This window comes from Mobula birostris, chromosome 3 (genome assembly GCF_030028105.1).
Source record: "Mobula birostris isolate sMobBir1 chromosome 3, sMobBir1.hap1, whole genome shotgun sequence".
NCBI lineage: Eukaryota > Metazoa > Chordata > Chondrichthyes > Myliobatiformes > Myliobatidae > Mobula > Mobula birostris.
In genome coordinates, this window is record NC_092372.1 from 93,765,438 (window position 1) to 93,786,995 (window position 21,558).

Below are 21,558 nucleotides of genomic sequence, written 5' to 3' on the forward strand. Positions count from 1 at the left end.
AAATATGTCTATATTAACATATTTTTACAAGAGTTGAATGGGGATACAAGAGTTGTATGGAGCATCTGAACTCGTGTGTGAAAAAGTTAACGCATGGGATGTAAAAGGTCGGCCACCCCTGGGTTATACGAAAATTTTAACCAGAAAATTTTAAATAATGGAGGTCAGCCAATTGCAAATGTTGGATTCGTTATAAATAGAAACAGGAGTAGGCCACCTGGCCCATTGAGCCTGCTCCGCCATTTAATAAGATCACAGCTGATCTGACCATGGACTCATCTCCATCTACCTGCCTTTTCCCCATAATCCTTAATTCCCCTACTGTGCAAAACTGTATCTTAAGCACATTTAACGAGGCAACTTCTACTGCTTCCTTGGGCAGAGAATTCCACATATTCACTACTCTCTGGGAAAAGCAGTTCCTCCTCATCTCCGTCCTAAATCTACTCCCCTGAATGTTGAGGCTCTGTCCCCTAGTTCCAGTCTCACCTACCAGTGGAAACAACCTTCCTGCCTCTATCTCATATATCCCTTTCATAATTTGATATGTTTCTAAGATGCCTTTATTTCTTCAACCAAAGTGACCATACAGTTCCCTGCACTGTATTCCATCTGCCGCTTCAAAGCCCATTGCTTCTAACCTGCCCAAGTCCTTCCGCAAACTCCCTGCTTCTTGCCCCTCCACTTATTTTTGTATCATCCACAAACTTCACCACAAAGCCATCGACTCCATCATCTAGATCACTGACATATGACGTGAAAAGCAGCCCCAACTTCGACAGAACACCTCTAGTCACCCACCAGCAGCTAACCAGAAAAAGCCCCCTTTATTCCTGCTCGTTGTCTCCTTCCAGTCAGTCAATCTTTTATCCATGCTGGTTTCGTTCCTGTAATACCACAGGCTCTTATCATGTTTAACAGAGTCATGTGCAGCACCTTGTCAAAGACCTTCTGAAGAACCAAGTAAACAGGGACACTCCATTGTCTAACCTGTTTGTTATTTCCATAAAGAATTCCAACAGGTTGTCAGGCAAGATTTCCCCTTAAGGAGACCACGCTGACTTTGGTCCACTTTACCACGTGCCTCAAAGTACCCCAAAAACTCACCCTTCATAATGGAAGCTAACATCTTCCCAACCACTGAAGTCAGGCTAACTGGCCTATAATTTCCTGCTTTTGCCCCCTCCCTTCTTAAAGTGTGGAGTGACATTTGCAATTTTTCAGTCCTCCGGAGCCATTCCAGAATCTAATGTTTCTTGAAAGATCATTACTGATGCCTCCACAAACTCTTCAGCCACCTCTTTCAGAACCCTGGTGTAAGTCCATCTGGTCCAGGTGACTTATCTACCATCAGACCTCTCAGCTTCCTAAGCACCTTCTCCTTAGTAATAGCAACAACTCACTTCGACCCGATACTCTCCAGTTACTGGCGCACTGCTGGTGTCTTCCACAGTGAAGACCAATGCAAAATACTTACATTAGGTTTATCTGCCATTACTTTGTCCCCCACTGCAACCTTCCCAGTAGTCCAAGGTCCTCTCTTTTACCCTTTATATATCTGAAGAACCACCTTCATATCACTGGCCAGCTTCTCCTCATTTTTCAACTTTTCTCTCCTTTTTGCTTTTTAGTTGCCTTCTGTTGCTTTTTAAAATCAGTGTTCTACAAGTTCATCTACCTTATTCTGTATACTGCATGCATTCAAATATAACACCTACAGTCCTGTACTCATCGCCCTTTTCGATTTTGTCTCCCTGTCACACTGCAGCTCATCCCACTGACTTCCCAATCCTCTAATTTCTCACTAATCTTTGCTATAATATATGCCCTCTCTTTTCCCTTTCTGATGCCTTTGACTTCCCTTGCCTCATCCCCCCTTTAGAATACTACTACTTCTCCGGGACGCCTCTCTCCTGTACCTTCCTAATTGCCCCGCGAAATTCAGCCATCCTGTTCATGCCCCGCCCAATCAATTTTGGCCAACTCTTCTCTCATGTCTCTGTAATCCTCATCACTCCACTGTAATACTGATACGTCCAATTTTAGCTTCTCCCTCTCAAACTACAAAAGTGCAAATTCCAATATTTTAAGAATAGTGACTCCTAAGGGTTCCTTTACCTTAAGCTTCCTTATAAAATCTGGCTCATTTCACAACACCACATCAAACACCAAAGGCCCATAAATCTCTCCCCTACTGAGGTCAACTATAAGCTGCTCTAAAAGAACACCATCTCTCAGGCATTCCAAAAATTCTCTCTTTCAGGATCCATCATGAACCTGATTTTCCCAATCTACCTGCATATTGAAATCCCCTATGACTATCGTAACATCGCCTTTTCTATCTCCCTTTATGATTCGTACCTCACATTCTGTCCAGAGGCCTGTATACAACTCCCATCAAGGTTTTTTATTACCCTTGCAGGTTCTTTAACTCTACCAATGAGGATCCTATGTCACCTCTTTTTAAAGGATTTGATTTCATTTTTTACCAACAGAGCCACCTCAGCCCCTCTGCCTTCCTGCCTGTCCTTTCAGTACAATGTATATCCTTGGATTCTAAGCTCCCAACTATGACTTCCTTCAGCCACGATTTAACGATGTCCACAACAATCATACATGCCAATCTGTAACTGTTCTACAAGTTCATCTACCTTATTCTGTATACTGCATGCATTCAAATATAACACCTACAGTCCTGTACTCATGGCCCTTTTCGATTTTGTCTCCCTGTCACACTGCAGCTCATCCCACTGACTACAGTTCTGCCCTACCATCTGCCTGTCTTTCCTGACAGCCTCTACTTGTATACCAACTGCCCCAGCCTCAGCCCTATCACTCAGTTTCCCATCTCCCTGCCAAATTAGCTTAATCGCTCCCAACAGCTTCCGCAAACCTGCACTCGAGGATATTGGTTCCCCTTGAGTTTGAGTGTAACCCGTCCTTTTTGTACAGGTCACACCTTCCCCAAAAGAGACCCCAATGATCCAGAAATCTGAAACCCTGCCCCCTGCACCAGTTCCTCACCCATGCATTCATCTGTCAAATTATCCAATTCTTACCCTCACTGGCACACGGTACAGGCAGCGATCCAGAGATTGCTACACTGGAGGTCTTGCTTTTCAGCTTTCTACCCAACTCTCTATATTTTCTCTTCAGGACCCTCTCCTTTTTACTTACTTGCGTTGTTAGTACCAACGTGTACCAAGACTGCTCACCCGCCCTCTTTAGAATGCCGCGGACCCAATCTGAGACATCCCTGACCCTGGCACCTGGGAGGCAACATACCACCTGGGTGTCTCTTTAACGTCCACAGAATCTCCTGCTGTGGAATCCTTTATCATTACTGCAGTCCTCTTCGTCTCCTCCCGTCTGAGCCACAGCGCCAGACTTGGTGCCAGAGACCTGGTTGCTGCAGCTCTCCCCGGTATCCAAAACGGTTACTTATTACCGAGGGGAACGGCCACAGAGATACTCTGCACTGGCCGCCTGTTCCCGTTCTCTTTCCCTCTCCCGACACTCACTCAGGGACCTGCCTCCTGCAGCTTAGGGGTGATGACCTCCCTGTAGCAGGGATCTGTGCCAGGAGGGGGGAGTCCTTGAAGATTGCGGAAGCTGAGGGGTAACTTTAAATAATTACTCTTTATTTAAATATCCTGGCTCTTTTGCAGGGAACAGTTACTTCATTCGGACATCAAAATTATGGAAAGGACAGTGACTTGGACTTCTTCCCCTTTTAAGATTACCCTGTAATTACCAGGGGAAGGGACTGAACGCGGTTTAAACTGATAGAAGATTATACTGAGCAATGGATGATTCCTGACTTCCCAATTAGTTGCCCTGTTGCCCAAGGAGATGGAGAATTCCAGACAATCCACTGTTATGATTTTCAGACACTATGTGTATATACCCGTTCCATTGCTCACAAACTCAAGGTATTCAAACAGGTACTGCACAACTTTCAGGTTTTATATATAAAGAAATACAGAGACTTGGTCCGGACTATAAAGCTGGAAATTTAAACGGTGTGCTGCAGTAGTCAGCAGCCCTCCCCACAGCTACACAACTATATATCAGAGATCAAAAGTATCGCGTCAGGAGTCTAGCAATTCCTTCTCCACTTGTTCTCACCTTTAAGAACCCCCAGACATTTCTCTCAAAGTCCGTCTGAGCAGCATTAATTTTCGACTGGCAGTACTCCACAAAACTTCCCGAATGGATGGTATTCTGCAGCTCGTTGGAGCGGCTCAGGAGTTCCGATTCGGTCACCACTTGGCTAACAAACACTTGGAACGGGACGTCCTGCTGCTGGGGCTGGGGCTTTATGTGCTGAAACGTGACCAGCTTTCCTCCAAACTTCGCAGCAAAACCGATGAAACATAAAGTGAACGAGAGAGAGAGACAGACAGAGAACACGCCATTGGTTAAGTTCATTTTACAGCATTGGCAAGTGCAAAACTAGAGGTCAAAAAATCAATTTAAACTACATACTGTAGTATACAGTTTGAATACAGCTGCAGTTTCACAGCGGCAGAAACTGCGTGACCTTTAGTATTGTCTGTCCAGAGTTTATACGTTCTCCCTGCAACTATATGGGTCTCCTCCAGGTGCTCTGGTTTCCTCCCAGTGGCCAAAGACAGGAGGGTCTGTAAGTTAATTGGCTACTGTCTGTTGATGATGGCTGATGATGTTGATGATGATGGAGCCGATGGGAATGTGGGTAATAGCAGAGCAGATTAATAAGTGGCACGGCATATAAAAAATACTGAACCCACACAAAGGGTTTGTCAAGCAAACTCAGCCCATAAATGGAGGGGGAAATCTTCCTTCATAACAAAGAAGTAAACTGAGGAAAATCTAAAATGGAAGGTTAGCACTGACTGAGATCAAACTGCATTAAAATGCAACATGGTTGTGTCACTGCTGATTCAGTAACAGTTCAGTAGCTGAGTACATCACGAGGTTTTCTTCAGGAAGGTTCCAATTCAAGCTACAAAATGCCAAACTCAACAGGGTAGGTGGTGAAAACAGCCTAAGTGGGCTCTGCACATCAATTAGGAATCAGAGGGAGATACAGTACAGAAACAGGCCATTCTGCCCATTGAGGACACACTGACCATCACCCATTCATCTACACCATTCCTACATTAAGGTTTCAATAGGTACATTTAACATCAGAGAAATGTATACAATATACATCCTGAAATTCTTTTCCTTCGCAAACATCCACGATAACAAAGAAGTGCCCCAAAGAATGAATGACAGTTAAATGTTAGAACCCCAAAGCCCCCCCCAGCTCCCCCTCCCACGTACAAGCAGCAGCAAAGCAACAATCCCCCTCCCCCACCAGCAAAAAAGCATCTGCACCCCTCACCGAGCACTCAAGCGTGCAGCAAAGCAACAGCAAAGACACAGACTTGCAGTACCCCAAAGACTACTCGTTCACCCGGTATTCGACATACCGCAGGCTCTCTCTCTCTCCCTAATAAGGGAAAAAGAGGTGTCCCCGTTTCACCCATTTATTGTAGTTCCCACATTCTCGCCCCCGATTCTACACACTGAGAATTTCACACAGCAGCCAATGAACCTACCAAACTGCACGTCTTTGAGCTGAGAGAGGAGATCAGAGCACCCACGGGGGTCGCAGAGTGAACGTGCAAACTCCAGACAGATAGCTCTCGAGGTCACGGGGTCTCTGGCAGAGTGAGGCAGTGGCACCATCAGCCGCGCCCACTATGTCATCCTGACCAGCTGCATCCACTGTGCCACCCTGACCAGCCATGCCACCTGTGCCACCCTGACCAGCTGCTCCCACTGTGCCACCCTGACCAGCTGCTCCCACTGTGCCACCCTGACCATGTGCACCCCCTGTGCCACCCTGACCAGCCACTCCCCCTGTGCCACCCTGACCAGCCGCGCCCACTGTGCCACCCTGACCAGCCGCGCCCACTGTGCCACCCTGACCAGCCGCACCCACTGTGCCACTCTGACCATCTGCACCCCCGTGCCACCCTGACCAGCCACGCCCCCGTGCCACCCTGACCAGCCACGCCCCCGTGCCACCCTGAACAAGCGGAGCTGCTCGTTTCTGGCAGCTGATAAGGACTCCAGGAGTCAGGCAAAAGTGGGAGCAGCCTTAACGTGACGGCTTCGGCAGTCAAATTCTGCCAGTGTTCGTTGCCCCACATCACACACAAATCCTCTCCAGCAGAACACAATTGTTTTTATTTATTGAGATTTCGGCCCTTCGAACCGCATCGCCGGAAATCCCCCGATTTAATCCGAGCCTAATCATGGGGCAATTTACAATGACCAATTAACCTACCAACCAGTAGGTCTTTGGACTGTGCGAGGAAACCAGAGCACCCAGAGGAAGCCCACACTGTCACGGGGACAACGTACAAACTCCTTACAGGCAGTGCTGAGAATTGAACCAATGTCGCCTGTACTGTAAAGCCTTGTGCTATCCGCTGGGGAACAACTAGAGATATTAGATTCATGGTCCAGAATGGAGGAAGGAGAGCTGGAAAAGATTAGGCATGTTCTAAATTATACACCCCGTCGTAGATTGCAGAAAACTTACGGCAAACGTAGCTCCCACGGGACGGCGGATCCACTTGGGTGGCTTCTTAAGGGGCAGCATAGTACTAGGCTGAGTGATGGACTGAGGGAGCTGCAAGGGAGGGAGAGCTTGTCCCGTACCAAATGGATCCAAATTCCCAAAGGAAGAAGAAATCTAACAGAGGGGGGAGCATAAGTGCACAGTTAGAGACAAGGAGGGGTCAGGTAGGAATTCAGATCAATGCTTACACCCAGATCTCTGCTGAATCCTGTACTGATAATGCTCTCGCCTACAGTGCCTCATCCATTCTAGATGCAAACAGGTGACAGTTAGTAGCAGTGAGGAGGTTTGCACATCTTGTTTGGGCAAACTAAACAGCTTAATCACTGCTTTTCACCTGCACAGCGTCTGTTACCTGTCAATAAAAAAAACAATCTTAACACAATTACGAAAGTCAGCATTGAGATGCAACCCAGGTAGGGAGAAGATACCGACAAAAGCTGAGATTACACACATCAAAGTTGCTGGTGAACGCAGCAGGCCAGGCAGCATCTCTAGGAAGAGGTGCAGTCGACGTTTCAGGCCGAGACCCTTCATCAGGACTAACTGAAAGAAGAGCTAGTAAGAGATTTGAAAGTGGGAGGGGGAGGGGGAGATCCAAAATGATAGGAGAAGACAGGAGGGGGAGGGATGGAGCCAAGAGCTGGACAGGTGATTGGCAAAAGGGATATGAGAGGATCATGGGACAGGAGGCCCAGGGAGAAGGAAAAAGGGAAGGGGAGGAAACCCAGAGGATGGGCAAGGGGTATAGTCAGAGGGACAGAGGGAGAAAAAGGAAAGAGAGAAAAAGAAAGTGTGTATCTAAATAAATAAATGACGGATGGGGTACGAGGGGGAGGTGGGGCATTAGCAGAAGTTTGAGAAGTCAATGTTCATGCCATCAGGTTGGAGGCTACCTAGACGGAATATAAGGTGTTGTTCCTCCAACCTGAGTGTGGCTTCATCTTTACAGTAGAGGAGGCCGTGGATAGACATGTCAGAATGGGAATGGGACATGGAATTAAAATGTGTGGCCACTGGGAGATCCTGCTTTCTCTGGCGGACAGAGCATAGGTGTTCAGCGAAACGATCTCCCAGTCTGCGTCGGGTCTCGCCAATATATAGAAGGCCACATCGGGAGCACTGGACGCAGTATATCACCCCAGCCGACTCACAGGTTAAGTGTTGCCTCACCTGGAAGGACTGTCTGGGGCCCTGAATGGTGGTAAGGGAGGAAGTGTAAGGGCATGTGTAGCACTTGTTCCGCTTACAAGGATAAGTGCCAGGAGGGAGATTGGTGGGGAGGGATGGGGGGGACGAATGGACAAGGGAGTCGTGTAGGGAGCGATCCCTGCGGAAAGCAGAAAGGGGGGAGGGAAAGATGTGCTTAGTGGTGGGATCCCGTTGGAGGTGGCGGAAGTTACGGAGAATTATATGTTGGACCCGGAGGCTGGTGGGGTGGTAGGTGAGGACCAGGGGAACCCTATTCCTAGTGGGGTGACGGGAGAATGGAGTAAGAGCAGATGTACGTGAAATGGGGGAGACGCGTTTAAGAGCAGAGTTGATAGTAGAGGAAGGGAAGCCCCTTTCTTTAAAAAAGGAGGACATCTCCCCCGTCCTGGAATGAAAAGCCTCATCCTGAGAGCAGATGCGGCGGAGACGGAGGAATTGCGAGAAGGGGATGGCATTTTTGCAAGAGACAGGGTGAGAAGAGGAATAGTCCAGATAGCTGTGAGAGTCAGTAGGCTTATAGTAGACATCAGTAGATAAGCTGTCTCCAGAGACAGAGACAGAAAGATCTAGAAAGGGGAGGGAGGTGTCAGAAACGGACCAGGTAAACTTGAGGGCAGGGTGAGACTAGTTTACCCACATCCTCATTTGGGGAAAATTCAAAAGATATACCAACGACAGCAAAAAAAATCCTGTCAACTTAATGGCAGATCTTCAAAAATCCACCCCAAGTGTTTTTACAGCAAGATATGGATGCTGCAAATGTAAGACTCATCACAGCATGATGCAGGCTGAAATGAATAAATACAACCCACTGACAGAAAATTACACATGAACATTGACGAGCTGCTGTTAAAAGCTGAATTGGTTCAATAATCCCTCGGACGTGGGGGTGGCTTGGCCTGACTGCTTGTGTTCAATGAAGCTCACAATTCTGCATCATTCAGAAGACTGTATCTACATTTTAGCTCTTGTCTGAGCTCTGAAGGAGCTTCCACAAATGCCGACGCAGCATAGAAGTATCTCCGCGATGGGGCAAGTGACAAAGCACACACTACATAGGAGACGTGTCCATGCTGGCTCTGCGTAATATTTACTTACGTTATCAACCTGCTTCTGCCTTTGTGCATCCAGGCTTCCGCCCATTAGCGAGTAGATGCTGATGTGGCCGTCGAAAGCAGCAGCAGAGAGGACAGCGGGATTCCTGGGGCACCACTGAATATCAAAGCACCACTGTGTCGCTGTGGGCAGCTCGTACACAACCTAATCACAGTCAGGAACAAGAAAAACAAGAGTAAATCACAGCATACATTGCTTGAATTAAAATCATACAATATACTTTTGATTTCTGATTTCACCATTGGTGTAAAGATAGAAAATAGCTTGCAGGTGTGTCATCGCATCTATAGCTCTGAGTAGTGCGTGCACAATGAAAAGAGAGGCTTGAATCAGGAGGTTCTTCGGAACATACTGAAATGTGGATCCTGTGGTCTGTTTAAAATCAATTAGAGATGAGGAAAAGTGAATTCAGGATGTTCTTAAGCAATTCAGCATGTTACATTATTCTGCAAAAAGACTCTCAATAGAATACATGATTCTGCTTTCCTATTTTTGGCACAGATTCCTATGCTGGGCTCCAAATGACTGCCCACAGGCCTTTTATGTGGAAATGCACTGTCAAAGAGAGAAAGTGAGATTTTTTAAAAAATCTACATTGTTATCAAAGCTCTATCGGACACGTGGGCACATGGCCAAGTGGTTAAGGCATTGGACTAGCAACCTGAAGGTCGTGAGTTTGAGCCCCAGCTGAGGCAACGTGTTGTGTCCTTGAGCAAGGCACTTAATCACACATTGCTCTGCGACGACACTGGTGCCAAGTTGTATGGGTCCTAATGCCTTTCCCTTGGACAACATTGGTGTCGTGGAGAGGGGAAACTTGCAGCATGGGCAGCTGCTGGTCTTCCATACAACCTTGCCCAGGCCTGCGCCCTGGAGAGTGAAGACTTTCCAGGTGCAGATCCATGGTCTCACAAGACTAACGGATGCCTTTATTTTATTATCGGACAGTACCTTAATACAAAAAAAATGTCAAAAAATAAGCTAATAGAGCTTTGGAAACTACATAGATTTTCTTCAATCTATCACACTCTCTCTATGACAATCAGTTTCCACTTAAGAGGCCTGCAGTCACTTTTTTAAAATTTTATTTATTAATTTACGGGATGTGGACGTCACCAGCTAAGCCAGCAGTTATTGCCCATCCCTAGTTGCCCTTGAGAAGGTGGTGATGAGCGGCCTTCCTGAACCACTGCAGGTACACCCACAGTGCTGTTAGGGAGGGAATTCCAGTGACAATGAGGGAACGGCGATGTGCTTCCAAGTCAGGATGGTGAGTGACTTGGAGGGGGATTGCCAAGTGGTGGTGTTCCCAGGTATCTGCTGTTCTCGTCCTTCTAGATGGTAGTGGCCGTTAGAATGAAAGCAAAGGATAACAAAGTGGATGTTTTTCTGATTTGTGGGAAGTAAATTGGGACAGTTTGCAGACAGTCTCAGAATCTAATTTTCACCTTACTGACATGGAAAGTCCTTTTTGATTGCACGTGGTGACCTAGCACTCTGAGACCCCCCCTCCCCTCCACTGAGGAAACACCGAGGCACCCAGCGTGACCGACCTCCGCAGTGTTGGGGTTCCAGCAGAGCATGCGGTTGTCCTTGCCACAGCTCAGCAGCAGCTCGGGGTCTGCCAGGCTCCAGGCAATGGCTAAAATTCCTCTGCAAAACAAAGTCAGTTCACAACTGTCAGCAAGAGTGAAATGCTGCCACTTAAAAAGAGCCTCACAATTTTAGTTACACTGTGCAGTTTTCCTCTCTCCTCTCCTGCAGATCTTCTTGGAGCTCAGCCCAAATTGCCCTCCTGCGCACGACATCCCACCCAAAATGCCTGAATGATTCTCCCAATACCACTGAAAATTCTGGCATCAGTAACGTGTCCAAGGTCTGAGTGGGCCTCAAATAGATTGGGGGGGGGGGGGGAACTGCCTCAGAGTAACACCTGGGAACTCTGAGGACAATGAAAGGAAATCAGAAACAAGCCTCCCTCCACAATGGAGAACAGTCGCTGCCGACTGGCTTTGTACGTTGCTGCACTGATGACAACAGAGAACCAACAGCCCTTTGTGGCAGACTCAGTGAAGGTAGCGTAGCCATGTGTTGAGAGGTGCCCACAGCTCCGAGAAACATAACCCAGCACTGTGTCAAAAACAGGGCCGCAGAGAGCTAAATGCAAACAAGGCTGATACATCACATCCACTGAATTCCAAAGAACGTGTGGGATTAACTGGTCTCTCCACATTGCCCCTCGTGTGTAAGTGAGCAGCAGAATCTGGAAGTGAATGAGAATGTGGGGAGACTTGTAAAAAATTACAATATAACTGTGGTGTTCTGTAAAGGGGCAACCAATGGTGGGTTTCTGACCTGTCTCTTTCCTGCTAAGTTAACCAGATATGCTGAAAATAAAAAGGACATCTTAAGTAATTAGATTAAAAAAAAACAAACCACCCCTTTCAGAACCCTTTTTTAATAATCTTTTGTTTATCTGTAGAGGAGCGGAGTTAATGACAAATAATGTTCTTATCCGAGGGAATAGGATATCCCAGACTTTGTTTTCTATTTTTTTTAAGTTTAGAGGGTTCTTTATAAAACTCTTTTTCATGTTCAATTACTCAGAGATTGGGAGGCTTCAATTATATACTTTACTCGAATTATGTTTGTATATGTTAACCATTATCAATGTTATACCGACCTGTTTGTATCATTAGTATTGTTATGTATATTAATCTGAGATGTAATAAAAAGATTGGAAAACAAATCGGATTGCCAACGGCAGTATTACCCGTGAGACTCGGTCACGAACACCTACCTGGTGTGGCTCTCCAGTGTCCGCAGAGGAGACGTCGCAAACCGGAGATCCCACATCTGAATCACTGGCATCCGGTCATCCTCCGAGGCCACGGCCATCTGCGTAGCGATGTCGGGATGCCAGGCCAGGCCCGAGCAGTGCATCTGCCAGCGCAGACAGAGCAGTCACACGGGGTGGTACATAGATTGTGGCAGCACTCAGCACTGGCGACTTAAAACCCAGGCATTTCCACGTCGGGGGGGCAGGGGGGGAGAGTGCACCAGGAAGGGTGGCCAAAAGGAGAAAGCACAGAGAGCCGTGGGTCACAGGGCAGTCAGGGGAGGGAGGAGGGGAGGGGAGGCAGGGAGACAGCGAGAAAATGCAGGCTGAGAGATCGAAGTGCAGGTCAGGGAAGAGAAACAGGGGCAGCCAGGAAGGCAGGTTTGGGATGAAATGGGACAGAAAGAGAGCTGGGGTGGAGAGGGTGGTGAGGGCGTGGTGAAGAGTGATGGCACAGGGAAATCCAGCCAGATGGTGAAAGGGGAGAAGTTCGGAGCAGTGGGCAGAGTAGGTACTATGGAAATTGTGGCAGACCACAAGATTCGCACAACCCTGAAACACTGTCAAGCACTGGTGGTTCAGTTTGCTTCCACGCCATCCAGCTGATATAAAAAGCAGAGAACCGAACCAGAGAAATGCAGGAGAGGGAGAACGAGCAGCAGCAAGTATTGGGCACGGCTTAAAAGGATGATCAGACTCCATTCTACCATGCACATTGTCAGAGGTGTCTAGGGTCTGTGATTTCATCTAACAATAAAATCCACTGTCTTTCGGCGGTTATTTTACAGAGCATCTTGCCTACTGATACGTGTGAGTTACACATACTGAGTGGTGCACCTTAGGCTGGAGGGACATTGTTTCAGTTGGTGGTAGAAAGGCAGAAACTGAACACAAACTTGAATTTCAACTTGGACATGAGTTGTAAAGACAAAGACTCTTTAAATGAGTGCCTGTCGGTGTAGAATCAGTTCAGAGTAGTGGTGAAGGAAGTTATCCACCTCGATTCAGGAGACTGATGGGTGTAAGGTAGTAATGGGTGGTGAGGGGCCTGAGGCTTTCGCACCTCCTGCCCGACTGTAACAGTGAGATTGTTATCTGTTACCTGACGAAAACGGCCCAAATGCTTTTAACAACTGTTTACATATGTTCTCATCTCTTAGAAAGGGAGAACTGATGCTTATTAAGTTGTCCCGTTTAGACTTAACTAATTAGATGATTCGAGTCAGGAGCAGACGCCTTGCTTGGGGAGATCCGATGGTGAAGAGTGTGTGCTGTTGCCTCCTTACCCGAGGAAGGATCTTCTTGCCAGGGAAGGGCAACAAATCCATCAACATACACATGAAAGAATGCCAGCCATCGTCACCAAAAATGACACATGCAGTGGCTGCCGGCATCGCATTTAGCCCGCAGATGAAGCGCTGCCTTTCCGTGTTCACGGGGAGCACTGTTCACCAGTCCTTTTCAGTAGACCACTGAAAGCATACTCTCTGAATTCCCTGGATCCCAGTTACTCAGACTGAAGCACCTCACGAGAAGTGGAAAACTGTTCCAATCTACTCTTGCCAAAAAGAAATACACTGCTCACATCTGCTTCAGAGCAAACCCCCAGCAGGCAGGGAACAAGATCAGATCATGAAAACTGATTTTAAACACAGAGCTCTGATCAAAAAGGTCCTGCGTCACTAATCGTTTGCCCAAAAATGTTAAATTGGATTAATCTTTAATGCATTTTGTTTAAGACTGCCCTTCAAGGAACCTGTGTCTGTTAATTGAACTGTGCTGAGTGGCACAGTAGCAATCAATAGCGGTGCTTCTGGAGGTACGAGGAAGAGTGACAGACACAGTACATTGAGAACTGTTCGATTTTATCCCAGATAGCACCCTAGGGTGACACGCCACTGGGTCACAGCATCGTTCTCACCAACACAACACTAATATTCTTTGCTGCAATTAAGCCACCACAAGGGCTGACCTAACGTTTCCCCCGGAAACCCACTTACTCGGTTAGTGTGGTCGCTGACTTTCAAAATGGGTTCATTCTTCCGCAGGTCCCAAACAACGGTGCGGCCGCTGGGGGTAGCCGAAGCCAGAATATGCTGCACTTGCCTGTTCCAGGCAACGCAACTGACGTCTTCAAGCGGCTGAAAATAAACATCGATTACAGATAATCAAAAGTACACAATACATATCACCAGTTTGAATATCATCTAGAATTCTACATTAGCTTATTAATCAGAAAAGGAGCTTCATTCAATAAAACTGTACTCCTTCGCAATTCAGGTGCACAATGAAGGCACGAAGAAATCACCCAGGAGAGACTTGTTTTGACTATTTAATAATGTCGGTAGCCACAACTGGCTGGAGGTTGTGCTTTTGGAAAAAGTCTTAAATGATCTCCTTAGCTTCTCTTACAATGGCCACATGTGCAATGTTTGAGGGTTTTGTAAGGATATTGACAGAAATGGAAAAAGTTGGATTTTCAAGGCACAGTGATGCAAATCCATGATCTGATATATAAGTGACACGGGCCATTAAATCTTCATTGAGCAAAGCTCTTGATTTCTTGAGTTAGAAACAGCACTTAAATATATGCTGTCAGGTCTAGACATAAACCACGAATGAATCAATATGGAGTCAATATTCTCCTACGTATAATGAATAACGTTTACTCAGCGTGTTTCTCAAACAAAAGCATCTTGGACAAAAGGAGCTGGTGTTTAACTTTTTTGGGTAGATTTGGGATGTAATCAAAAACTTAATGAACGTTTTGATTTTAAGAAGTCCTGCTGCACTCTGACAAACTGAAGAGTTTCCTCTCAGAGAAAGTGGCTCTCCTGGAACACCTGAGAATGCAGAGAGAAGTGGTAACTATTCCAACCTCACAAAAGCCACTAATTTTGCCAATTCAGAGCGACAGTGAAGGGTCCTTCTCAGATTTGTCTGCCAGTAGAAATTCACCTTCATCTCATGAGGACACAAGCTGCCTAACCAACAAATCCGCAAAGACCAATCCCAGCTTTGCTCCAACACTTTTCTCAAGTCTTCCTCACCACAATGCTGAAACCTTACTTCGAACAGGAATGCAAATATCTACATCATCCCACTCCAGAACCAAGATCACCCCAGCTTCAGTCACCAAGCAACCAAGATCACCCCAGCTTCAGTCACCGAGCGACCGAGATCACCCCAGCTTCAGTCGCCGAGCGACCGGGATCACCCCAGCTTCAGTCGCCGAGCGACCGGGATCACCCCAGCTTCAGTCGCCGAGCGACCTGGATCACCCCAGCTTCAGTCGCCGAGCGACCGGGATCACCCCAGCTTCAGTCGCCGAGCGACCGAGATCACCCCAGCTTCAGTCGCCGAGCGACCGGGATCACCCCAGCTTCAGTCGCCGAGCGACCGAGATCACCACAGCTTCAGTCGCCGAGCGACCGAGATCACCCCAGCTTCAGTCGCCGAGCGACCGAGATCACCCCAGCTTCAGTCGCCGAGCGACCGGGATCACCCCAGCTTCAGTCGCCGAGCGACCGGGATCACCCCAGCTTCAGTCACCAAGCGACCGAGATCACCACAGCTTCAGTCACCGAGCGACTGGGATCACCCTAGCTTCAGTCGCCGAGCGACCAGGATCACCCCAGCTTCAGTCACCAAACAACCGAGATCACCCCAGCTTCAGTCACCGAGCAACCGAGATCACCCCAGCTTCAGTCAGGGGTATGCAGATGCCACATATTCATACAGGTGGTCAAATGCCAAGTTCCAAATCATTACTGACTCATTCACTTACACCTACAAGAAGTTGGCATTTACGAACATACCAATTAGGAGGAGGAGGAAGACATGATCCTGTTCTGCCTTTCAACATGATCGCAGTTGATCCCCAAAGCAAAGGTCATCTACCAATCTGCTCCAGCTTAATCCCACTCCTCGGTAATGAAAGTCCATTATGAGACACTAAACTACTTCCCACATCTCAGGAACTACCTCTCAACAAAGGCAGGTATCGACAGTAAAAAGTTACCATCGGTCCTTGTGCACCAGTACTGTACAATCTTTGTAAGTTCAAAGCAAAACATTGTTTGAAGATCAAGACTGACATAAAGCCCATGACCTACCATACTGGGGTGATTCCTTCCCTCCAAATCGCTTTGAGGCACAGACTACCCACAGAAGAGATACCACCAACACTGCCTCCACAAAACCTTCCACATCCATTGGCAGAATACACGACATGGAATTCTTTAAATGCATGCAGGAGAGGTGTTTGAGCTAGTGCATGGCACTGGACTGTAATCTTCAGAAACATTGCCACACAATTGGAGGAAATGTCATTAGAAGAATATTTTGCAGATAGTGACTGTAATTCCAAGCTTTAAGGAGGACAAGGACACACTGGAAATTAAGGTCCTGAATTGGGGGAATGCTTAATGCAATATGTTTACACTTCATGTAAGTACAATGAACCAGGGTTTACTATCTGCAGCTAAACCTGCAAGTGATCAATGGGACGCACTCTAAACTACAGTGTTTCCATCTGAGTGGAAGGCAAATCTAGCAAGCAAATTCAAGGGTTGGATTGGACCAAGTGTGCAAGAGAGGGGGGTGAAGATAGACTTTTGTAAAGTTTTTAACAAGAGTGCATGAGATCAGTGGAAGGAGAAGTCGATGTTCATGCCATCAGGTTGGAGACAACCTGGACAGAATACAAAGTGTTGCCCCTCCACCCTGAGAGGGGCCTCATTGTGGTAGAAGAGAAAGCCATGGACCAACATGTCGGAACGGGAATTAGGGGTAGGAACTAAAATGGCTGGCCACTGTGAAATTCTGCTTTTGGCAGATGAAGCAGAGGTGCTCGACAAAATTGTCCCCAATTTACACTGGGCCTCACCAAAGTGGAGGGGGCAGCATCGGGAGCACTCAACAGAATGGACAACCCCAACAGGTTCGCAGCTGGAGTGTTGCCTCACCTGGAAGGACTGTTTGGGGCCTTGAATGGAGGTGAATGGGCAGCTGTACCACTTAGACTACTTGCAGGGTTAAGTACCGGGAGGGGGGAGGGAGATTAATGGGGAGGGATGAATGGACAAGGGAATCATGGAGAGAGGGATCCCTGCGGAAGGTTGGGGGGGGGGGGGAGGGAGTAGGTAAAGATGTGTTTGGTGGTAGGATCCCTTTGGAAATGGCAGAGATTGCAGAGGATGATGTGTTGGATTCAGAGACTCATGGGGTGGTCGGCGAGGACAAGAGGAATTCTATCCCTGTTAAGGCAGCAGGAAGATGGGGTGAGCACAGATGGTCGGGAAATGGAGGAGATATGGGTGAGGACAGCATCAATGGTGGAAGAACGGAAATCCTGTTCTTTAAAGGAGGAGGACATCTCCAATGTTCTCAAAAAGAAAGCCTCATCCTAGTGGCAGATATGATGCAGATGAAGGAACTGAGAAAAGGGAATACCATTTTTACAGGAGATAGCGGGAAGAGGTATAGTCAAGATAACAGTGGGAATCGGTAGGTTTTTAAAAGATGTTGGTTGACAATTTGCTCCAGAGATGGAAACAGATCAAGAAAGGGGAGGGAGGTGTCAGAAATGGACCGAGTGAACTTAAGGGTACAGTGGAAGTTGGATACAAAGTTGGTGAAATTGATGAGCTCAGCATGGGCGCATGAAACAGCACCAATGCAGTTGTAAATGTAGGAAGCTCCTGTGTCGAGTATTCAATAACTTAGTACTGTGACAGGCAACACCAATGTCAATTCAAGCACTACATTAATACTGGGGAAGGAAATGGTAATAACAGCTGCACCTTGTCGTTATCAAGGCAACTGTAAGGCAAGCTGGATAAACTATCATCCACAGTATGTGTCCTTGCTGAGTGTGAGCCATAACAAAGGGAATGACTTTGATGGGATGCATTCCATGTGAACTGGTTAGATACTGCTGCTTTGAAAAATACATTATCACATGTAAATTACGTTCAGTTTCTGAGAGAATGTCCATTTCACGACAAGACCAGCAAATGAAAAGTTGCTCAAATGTAAGGAAATGTTAATTAATAAACAAACCTGACATTTTGGTCCTGGTGTCATCGGTGTATCAAAATTATTCAAATCCCAGATGTAGATCTCAGACTCATTGGCTCCTGAGGCAACAAGGTTGTTCTGGTCAAAATGAGAGATTAAAATATTAAGGGTTCAGGGAAAAAAAAATTCACAGAAACTTAGGAAAAAGAAATAAGACAATGATTTTGTTTAAAATCGGGAAATATTTGAAATGACAGCAAAGTTGAAACAAAAGTTAAAGACGTTCAGACCCACTGGTGTTTCTTGTTTGGATAACAGTTATTAAGTATTACACTGGACAGCCAGCCCATGCGGCTCCTTTTATTTACCTGGCCCACCTGGACAAAAAAGACACATACGTTCGAATCCTGTCATTAGACTTCAGTTCAGCATTCAACACAATCATTCCTCAGAAACTGATTGGAAAACTGAGCCTGCTGGGCCTGAACACCTCCCTCTGTAACTGGATCCTAGACTTCCTGACTGACAGACCTCAGTCAGTCCGGATTGGAAGCAGCATCTCCAACACCATCACACTGAGCACGGGGGCCCCCCAGGGCTGTGTGCTCAGTCCACTGCTGTTCACTCTGCTGACCCACAACTGTGCTGCAACACACGGCTCGAACCACATCATCAAGTTCGCCGATGACACGACCGTGGTGGGTCTCATCAGCAAGAACGATGAGTCAGCATACAGAGAGGAGGTGCAGTGGCTAACAGACTGGTGCAGAGCCAACAACCTGTCTCTGAATGTGAACAAAACAAAAGAGACGGTTGTTGACTTCAGGAGAGCACGGAGCGACCACTCTCCGCTGAACATTGACGGCTCCTCCGCTGAGGTTGTTAAGAGCACTAAATTTCTTGGAGTTCACCTGGCGGAGAATCTCACCTGGTCCCTCAACACCAGCTCCATAGCAAAGAAAACCCAGCAGCGTCTCTACTTTCTGCGAAGGCTGAGAAAAGTCCATCTCCCACCCCCCCATCCTCACCACATTCTACAGAAGTTGTATTGAGAGCATCCTGAGCAGCTGCACCACTGCCTGGTTTGGAAATTACACCATCTCGGATCGCAAGACCCTGCAGCGAATAGTGAGGTCAGCTGAGAAGATCATCAGGGTCTCTCTTCCCGCCAATACAGACATTTACACCACACGCTGCTTCTGCAAAGCAAACAGCATTATGAAAGACCCCATGCACCCCTCATACAAACTCTTCTCCCTCCTGCCATCTGGAAAAAGGGACCAAAGCATTCAGGCTCTCACGACCAGACTACGTAACAGTTTCTTCCCCCAAGCCATCAGACTCCTCAATACCCAGATCCTGAACTAACAACAACCTACTATACCCTCTACTGCAGCAGTCCCCAACCACTGGGCCGTGGACCGGTACCAGGCCACAAAGCATGTGCTACCGGGCCACGAGGAAACGATATGAGTCAGCTGCACCTTTCCTCATTCCCTGTCATGCACTGTTGAACTTGAACATAGGGTTGCCAACTGTCCCGTATTTTGGGCTAAATTAGTTTGTCCCATACGGGACCGCCCTTGTCCCGTATTTCCCCGTTAAGGTAGAGCATTCCTATGAAACCTTTCGTGCCGAAATGGTGTGAAGCGAAGAAGCAATTACCATTAATTTATACGGGAAAAGTTTTTGAGCATTCCCAGACCCAAAAAATAACCTACCAAATCATACCAAATAACACATAAAACCGAAAATACACGTTACATCACGCAAAAAAGATTGGGGACCCCTGCTCTACAGTGCCTACTGTCTTATTTATTATTTATTATTATTTATTGTCGTGCCTGCACTGTTTTGTGCACTTTATGCAGTCCTGGATAGGTCTGTAGTCTAGTGTAGTTTTTGAGTTTTTTCTTACGTAGTTCAGTGTAGTTTTTGTATTGCTTCATGTAGCACCATGGTCCTGGAAAACGTTGTCTCATTTTTACTACGTTCTGTACCAGCAGTCATGGTTGAAATGACAATAAAAAGTGACTTGACTTATTTCGGATTTCTTTTGTGTATCCAACTTGGCGTAAATACATCTTATTCACTCTTTCCTGCTACAGACCCAGCTAGATGAATTGCAGATGTGGAGTGGAGGTGTAATTCTACAGATTAATCAGACAGAGCTATGGGAGACTTATTTTCAGAAGCAAGTAAAACAAGGAACCTTGCTTAAGATTAACAGTGGAGGAAATAAATGACACAGAAAGAAGCATCTGAGAAAACAGGTTTAGGGTTAGGGTTTCACAAACTAGAGAAAATCTGCAGATCAAAGTTGCTTGAATTTCCAGCATCTGCAGAATTCCTCATGTTTGCGTTTTTAAAATCTGCAGATGCTGGAAATCCAAGCAACACACACACAAAATGCTGGAGGAACTCAGCAGGCCAGGCAGCATCTATAGAAAAGAGTACAATACGTCTTAGATTTTTTTAAGCCAGCAGCCTAGTTTTGGAATTTCCAACTTCTTACTCCAGTTTCTTCATGGCCTCACCCTAACTCTAGACTTGTGTCAATGCCCATTTTCTTCACTCTGCCTTTGACGAATATACCATTAATTCTTGGCTCTCGGCAATGGAAATTCAAATGATCTTGCACTGTATTGTTCACTTTCTCTGTAGCTTTCTGTATGGGTTATTGTTTCACGCTGTTCTACCTCAATGCACTGTGTAATGATTTGATCTGCATGAACAGTGTGAAAGACAAGCTTGGTAAATGTTACAACAATCAACCAATTCCTTTTATCTTGCTGCCTTTCTCATTGCTTATAAAGCCACCTCGGGGACCAAGCTTTCTGTGACCTGTCCTCGTGTCCTCTTTGACTCCATACAAGTTTCTGGCTGTAAAGCGCTTTGATATGCTTTACCACATTAAAGATGTTACGTAAACCTCACATCATTGTCCACACAATGATCATCATATAATATCCTTCAGCAACTAGTGTTTACTCATCTATTGTAGATTTGGTATCTTTCAAACCAACACAATGGAAATACTCCAATGCCTGTAAAGTACTTTGTTAAAGTCTGGAGTTTATGAAAATTGTCACAATTCCACCAAGACCTCTCTTCCTTTCTTGCTTTCTGTGCCAGCAGTCAGCACACTGGAGATTAAGTTCACATATTGTTCTCCTCTCCATTTAAGGTCTTACCTTCCCATTTCAAATACAACAAAATAATTTTTCTCAATTTTTAAAAACAAATTTTCCCACTTGCAGTATATTCCTAAGGAGTTTTTTCTACTTTGTTTCACAACATAACTAGTTTTAACAGTATTTGTTAAGAGCATTCTGACAGGCTGCATCGCTGTCTGGTATACAGGGGCTACTGCACAGGAACGAGAGAAGCTGCAGAAGGTTGTAAATCTAGTCAGCTCCATCTTGGGTACTAGCCTACAAAGTACCCAGGACATCTTCAGGAAGCAGTGTCTCAGAAAGGTAGAGTCCATTATTAAGGACCCCCAGCACCCAGGACATGCCCTTTTCTCACTGTTACCATCAGGTAGGAGATACAGAAGCCTGAAGGTACACACTCAGCGATTCAGGAACAGCTTCTTCCCCTCTACCATCTGATTCCTAAATGGACATTGAACCCGTGAACACTGCCTCACTTTTTAAATAATTTGTTTTTTGCACTTTTTAAAAATGTATTCAATATAGGTATACTGTAATTGATTTACTTATTAATTATTATTTTTATTTTAGTTATT

General features: G+C 46.3%; 1 protein-coding gene across 7 annotated transcripts in view; it reads right to left on the reverse strand.

The window, feature by feature from the left end:
* sec31a (SEC31 homolog A, COPII coat complex component) overlaps nt 1-21,558 on the reverse strand; it is a 93,829-nt gene that overhangs the window by 49,862 nt on the left and 22,409 nt on the right. For all 7 annotated transcript variants that reach the window (XM_072253041.1, XM_072253042.1, XM_072253040.1 and 4 more), the window contains exons 5-11: nt 17,850-17,945; nt 13,787-13,927; nt 11,748-11,890; nt 10,501-10,600; nt 8,930-9,091; nt 6,581-6,733; nt 4,129-4,353 (exon numbers count right to left, since the gene is read on the reverse strand). In XM_072253041.1, the coding sequence (XP_072109142.1) occupies nt 4,129-4,353; nt 6,581-6,733; nt 8,930-9,091; nt 10,501-10,600; nt 11,748-11,890; nt 13,787-13,927; nt 17,850-17,945 (1,020 nt within the window). The remainder of the gene's footprint in view (nt 1-4,128; nt 4,354-6,580; nt 6,734-8,929; nt 9,092-10,500; nt 10,601-11,747; nt 11,891-13,786; nt 13,928-17,849; nt 17,946-21,558) is intronic.